Genomic DNA, 6,203 nt, shown 5'->3' with positions numbered 1-6,203 from the left:
GTGTGTGTGTGTGTGTGTGTGTGTGTGTGTGTGTGTGTGTGAATATGTTAAATGAACCATTTTATATGTTGATTATACTTGTTAAAACAAATAGAAAACGTTTCACATTGGAAAAAATACTTGTAACTATTTTAAAACATTTATAAACTTTGACACGGGTCAGTTTGACCCGCAACATAATAGGAGAGTTAATACAAAGCAACATTTCGTATGGAAATTACTATCTCTCCAAGGTTTGGTTAAAAATTAGCAAACCTGATCTCGCATTTACTTAGGTTCATTTTCAATAAATTTTTTGGTGACTTGTAAGGTTTAAGTTAATTTAACCATGCAAAGGTTTACAAAAAAATGACAACTATGTCTTAAGAGCACTTGTAAAGTGACAACTGTAGTTAAAAGAACAACAAATATACAGAGTGTTTCCTTCAGCTAATAGACTTATTAGCATTTAGCTAGTCCACTAAAATGCACAATATTTTTACGCTAAGTGATTTAAACATCCAAACATTTGTAATTTTGCGCGTTTTAAATATCATTAAAGACAACTCGAGTAGTAAATATAGTTAGTCGCTGTGAAAAGTTGACTCAGGCCGGTAAACTAAGTCAGTGACAGCATTTTAGCGTGTTGAGCTACAATGAGACAGCAAACCGGCAGCACTGAACACATTCATTCTTTTAAAGAAGTAACACTTAAGCTTTGAAGCTGGATCCGCAAAACCCTTTCATATCACCTCCGGTTTAAAAAAATACTAACAATCTTAAAGTTCAACAACAGCATTCCCTGGCTAAAATACAGAGAAAATCGAGAAAACAGACAAAAATTACACATACATTTTCAACCCCGTCTACGTCCATCTTGTAATGCACAGGCATCCGCTTCARGGAGGCCGTACTTCCGGTGAACGTCTTCTTCGTTTCCTGTTTCTACTTTAAATACACACAGCGTCCCCTGTGGTTCATTTGCTAAATTACAGATTAAATCGTCGGACTTTTAACACAAATGAACCGCGGGAAAATAAACACATTATGTGGGTTAATAGTTTCTTAACGGCAAATAAAGCATATTAAAATATAATTTAAAGTTAATTACTGATATTGCAAGTTTATTTCAGTTGTTACATGGAGCACTAAATATCAAAATGTATGAAATGAAAAATGCTTTTGCATCAAAGCGCGCAGCCAAACTCTACAGCAAGATGCATTTCTCTTGGTCTTTATTTTGAGGACTGGTGTTTGAGTCAAACGAGACATTCCTGTTGAAGCACCCGAGCCCTGCAACCAGCCCGAACATGCACAAGAAAAAAACTCCAGCTTAAAATGCACGCACAGGTTTTACATTTCAACTTATCCTCAAAACTATTACTGCAAAAAGACAAATATGCAGAAAATTAAAGGAGTTTATAAAAACAAATACAGCACAACACATATTTGTAAGTATATTTATTGTAAAAAATACCTCAAATGTATAAAAGATAAAGGTTTTTGAATGATAAACAACATGCAAACATTAATAAGAARCTGTACCAAAACATTTATGCTTGATTATTCAATTAATCAATAGCACAAAGTGCATTTTGGCACAAGAACACGGAATGTAAAAAAAAAATAAATCAAACCCATTCAAAATCTTTACAAAAACAAAAAGCAAAAATCATTTTAGTTTGGTCTTTTAGACCTGACACCACAGTTGAATTTCGATTTTAAATCAATAATAAACTTCCACAAAGTATTTGTTTTAAAGCATAAAACAAACTAAAAGCATGTAAACCTTTAAACCTGAAACAGCACTTTCTRAAGAAAACAGCTGTCGACAGAAAGAGTTCAACCTTTTCTGAGGTCTGAGTTCATGTCCCACTCGTTCCCTTAGTAAATTATTTTTATTCCACTAAACAGAAAACATTTTACCATCACAAATATTACATGCACAAACAATTTCCTGTTTTGATGTAAGAATATAATTATCTGTAATTAARACGGTTTTAAAGGTTTTTGCTGAAGTCACTTTTTAAAACATTTAATTTAAAGTGAAATGTACATTTCAAGGATGTCTCAATCAGCATGTMATACAATTACATTTATTGAACAAAAAGGCTTGAAAAGCTAAAAAATATTTTGTTATCAGACATCAGGCGCCGTCTTAGTTTTTAAACATTAACATACAACAATAAAATAAGCACTCGAGAGCAGGATGGTATGATCACCTCAATGTTACCAGTGTTTAAACAGTTTTCAACATTTTGTACCTTTAAAAGTAAGAAAAAARATAGATATTAGCAAAGATTATTTGAACAAGCTCAAAATCAAAAACAATGCAAAGCAAACATGTTCTAAAATGTTATACGAATCACTTTGGTCCTATTTTTGGTCTCATTTCTCAGCGAGGATGGCTTCGTGACTCAAACAATGGCTCTGATCCTTCCAGTTTCAGACAACCAGACGTTAAAGYTGGATCTGTTAACTAGGCCCAACGTGCCTTTTTAGGTGAGTCGGATCCCCAACACCTGCTCCAGCTCCTGTCTTCTCTGCTGCACCTGAAGCAAACAACCAACAACGCTGGTTCAGATAAAAGCAACGGCAAAGTCTGTCAAACACGTTTTCCTCACTTACTTTGGAGTAGACGTATCTGCCCACCGCCTCAGGGACCCAGGGTTCCTGGTAGAACTCGGTCCTCCTCTCCTCTTCTGGGTTTCCGGTCACGTCTGTCATCAGCTGATCAAACACAAAGACATCAGTCAACACGGGAGCTTCTCGTGGTTCTCAGAATCACAGAAATAGCATCATTTAGACCTCAAACAAAAAGGTGTGGACAAAAGCCTTTGAATTCTGTTTTAAATCTGAATTGTCTGTAGAGGAGTGAGTTTTACTCGCATCTGAAATGGACTAGACTAACATTTCCCAGATTATTACGCTTTAAGATCTAAATGCTGAGTTTACAGAAACAGGAACAATTGTAAACTTTTCAAATAATTTGATAGTTAGGCTTTCAGGTCATGCYGACTAATATCAGCTTTAGTGGAAGTGGCACTGCTGTGATGGAGCGTGAATGATGTGATGACAGCTGAACTCAGCTCCCTCCCTGCACTTCCACAGAAAAGGCCGTTCCTCCARTTTACCTTCAGATCTCTGCACTGAGACTTGAGCCAGTCTTTGATGAACTCTTGTGGATTGTTGCTGAAGCTCAGCATGAAGTCTCTCTCYGTCTTCAGCTGGTTAATGTACTCGATCGTTTCATGAATCTGTGCAACCGTAGAAGCAGATCATTATTATTATTTTTAATTAACATTTAACTCAGTGTTTATTGAAATAAACCTCTCGGTTTCACAAGTAACAGGCCCCACCTTCATCTCAAGAGCAGCGATTTCCTGTTGGTTGGTGGTGGAGGACAGGAAGCTGTTCATCTGAGCCTTCAGAGGGTCGTCCACCTCCACGTCGATGTCGTAACACGCCGTCTTCTTCTGGTCTGTGGGGTCCACGCTGCTCAGGGGAAACACAAAGTAGCTCACTGCTGCTGATGATCTATGACTGAGCTAAAGACAACAGAAGACTTTGCCACGTGGCCTCAGCTAAAAAAAAAAAMAAAAAACTACAAGGTGTTTCTTAATCTTACATCTAGATCTGCCCACCAGCTGTTTTATTTTTATTTTTATTTATTTTTTGCTCATCATAGCTGGTATAAAAACAGATTCATGCAAAGCTATAAACTGACAAATAAACCCCCACAAACACAGAAAAAAGCATAAAGACCTGCAGTCCTCTACCTGATGATGTGATTGATGATAATGGGGTCCGGGTGCTGCAGGAGGCCTGCCAGTTTCATGGGAATCTCAGAGAACCTCATGCGTGTGCAGCTGAAGATCTGAGCAGAGTTTAGTTCCAAAGTAGAACACGTTAAGACACCTTCAAGTTGGATCGTTTTTTTTTATATATATAAGGAATGTCAAATCATAAAGTAATGTGATGGTGTACAATTTAAGGTCATACAAAAACCTTTATAGTAATTTTGTTTGTGAAGATATGACACCAAGCTGAAAAATACAGTCCTTCTTGTTGTTTATCTACAGGATTAGAGGGATTTGATTTTTTTCTTGTTTTGTTTCATGTTAATTGAAGATGAGTATTGTTTGAGTTGATATTTGAGGAAAAAAAGGGGCAGATATCATGAAATTTTTTTCGACTCTCTGTTTCCTTTCATTTCAGTGTATTTGTGGTTTTTTCTTTTTTATATTTGTACATAGAATTGATTTGTTTTAAAGAAATATAATAGTTTAAAATAAAATAAAATAATTTCAGCAGGATCATGCTTCCAGCACACAGATGTGATTTAAGGATGGTTTACGGAACATAAAGCATCGACTTCAGATTCTCCACGTTGAATTGTGCCATATGCTAAACAAACAAATCAAATCCATGGAGGCCCCACCTCACCACTTACAGGACTTAAAGGATCTGCTGCTGACAACTTAATGCCAGATATTTCAGCAAACCTGAAGATGAAAAGTAGAATGTGTCTTTACAGGTCAGGTTTACTTTAAAATGTTATGGCCGATTGGTGCTTCGCTGTTCTTGTTTATTACCTCCGCCAAGGAGGTAATATTTTCGGTCRCGTATGTCTGTCTGTCCGGCTGTCTGTCTGTGGACAAAATTACTCAAGAACCCGTGGACGGATTGTCGTGGCATTTTTACCACATGTGGGGATTAGCCAGTAACACAACTTTACATTCTGGTGAGGTTCCGGATCACGATACGGATACAGGACTTTTTWAAATTTCTTTTARCCCTCTGAGATCGAAAGCTGTGATGCATTGRCAGGGCTTCAGTAAAAAACAGTGACAGCTTTCAGTGTTCATTTGCACTGGATTGAACAGCAATTTAATTTACTTCCAAATGAAACCGGATTTAATGATGAATAATTTTTGCCACACTGTGCGCATTTTTACGCATTTGGTGCGCAATTAGAGAACGCTGTGTGGCTTGGAAGTGCATCACTGCACCATGAAACCCATTTTTCCCATTTTCAAAACACACCACATTTCCCAAACAACCAATGAAAACAGTTTCTCGGTACTAGCCTTGCAGAGAGCTTCTGGCCGGCCCTCAAAGTTTGGACACGGGAGGAGAACAGATTCATTTTGGCATTTTGGAAGCTAGCGGGTTTCATTGATCTATATTACTGGATTGGACATCACGTGACTTATCGTGCGCCGCACAGGAGCCATTGCTATGCATTGAGTCATGTCAACAAAACAGTAGRGTTTCAATGCGGGACGCGCTTCAATCTGTCACAAAAATATTCATAGCACCCACAWTTTTTATCCGATTTCTATACAATAGGGCTTAAATTAAAGCTGAGAAAATTGCCGATGTTGTGATATGTAAAAAATATGTATTTGCTCAAGAGATAAATCTATAAGCAGTCTGGGAACTTTTCATTATAGGTTTTTGCTAACATATTTACAGTAGATGCCTGCTTAAATGTTCGCTACGTCAGAACTTATTCGGCAAATGTATTTCCATCTCTGCTTTKGCGCWTTTACTCCWTTACAGGATGGGGGAAATTRGTCTTGGCRGAGGTTTGCACTSTCAGAGTGCTTCTAGTTTGATATRATTTATTCATTTCAAGAGTCAATCCCTCCATGAGTGATAAAATGTATTCTTCACATGTAATTTTGTGAAAACCTTGSTTRAAATTGAAMTGTTACCTGTCTGAAATAGCGGTTGCAGTTGATGTACTCCTTCTCGTGGCTGTCCTGCAGCTTGTTGTTCTTGATGTAGAGCCACAGAGCCTGCATGATGCTGGCCCGAGTCTGTGTGTGCACGCCCAGGAGACGGGACAAACGTGGGTCCAGTTTGTACTGAGGAGGCTGAAAGGGAGGTAATGGATGAAGAAACGGTTGAACTCGGCCAAAGTATGAAACAGATAGTTCGTATCAGGAGAGCGGGCGCTACCTGGTGGTCGAGCATGAGCAGAAGGGTGCACTTGACGTTCACGTCGCCTGGCCTTTTCACCTGGAAACCGTCCGTCTCCTGAGTGGTGGGCATCCTGTGCCACTGGAAGAAAAAAATAATCAGAACAGACTATCACTTATTAAAGGGAGCCATGATTAGTTGTAACATTTGACTTCATTTAACAAACATATATTTTAACTGTAAAATAAAAACTAAAAATACTGTAGGATGTTCAGTTTTTATCATTTTTAAACTAA

The 6,203-nt window shown here is 37.8% G+C and overlaps 2 protein-coding genes across 2 annotated transcripts in view; both read right to left on the bottom strand.

Moving 5' to 3' along the window:
- The window catches only part of psmc5 (proteasome 26S subunit, ATPase 5), a 6,080-nt gene extending 5,204 nt beyond the window's left edge, over positions 1-876 (bottom strand). Inside the window, exon 1 of the mRNA XM_014013944.1 lies at positions 832-876. Within this exon, the coding sequence (XP_013869398.1) occupies positions 832-873 (42 nt within the window). The 5' untranslated portion in view covers positions 874-876. The remainder of the gene's footprint in view (positions 1-831) is intronic.
- A 549-nt stretch (positions 877-1,425) lies between these two features.
- The window catches only part of smarcd2 (SWI/SNF related BAF chromatin remodeling complex subunit D2), a 13,943-nt gene continuing 9,165 nt past the window's right edge, over positions 1,426-6,203 (bottom strand). Inside the window, exons 8-14 of the mRNA XM_014013933.1 lie at positions 5,947-6,048; positions 5,700-5,861; positions 3,759-3,856; positions 3,339-3,474; positions 3,114-3,236; positions 2,608-2,709; positions 1,426-2,531 (exon numbers count right to left, since the gene is read on the bottom strand). Coding sequence (XP_013869387.1) covers positions 2,478-2,531; positions 2,608-2,709; positions 3,114-3,236; positions 3,339-3,474; positions 3,759-3,856; positions 5,700-5,861; positions 5,947-6,048 — 777 coding nt within the window. The 3' untranslated portion in view covers positions 1,426-2,477. The remainder of the gene's footprint in view (positions 2,532-2,607; positions 2,710-3,113; positions 3,237-3,338; positions 3,475-3,758; positions 3,857-5,699; positions 5,862-5,946; positions 6,049-6,203) is intronic.

The sequence above is a fragment of the Austrofundulus limnaeus genome, unplaced genomic scaffold (assembly GCF_001266775.1).
Source record: "Austrofundulus limnaeus strain Quisiro unplaced genomic scaffold, Austrofundulus_limnaeus-1.0 Scaffold108, whole genome shotgun sequence".
Classification (NCBI taxonomy): domain Eukaryota; kingdom Metazoa; phylum Chordata; class Actinopteri; order Cyprinodontiformes; family Rivulidae; genus Austrofundulus; species Austrofundulus limnaeus.
Note: the sequence above shows the minus strand (reverse complement) of the source record. Positions and strands in the feature narration are given on the sequence as shown.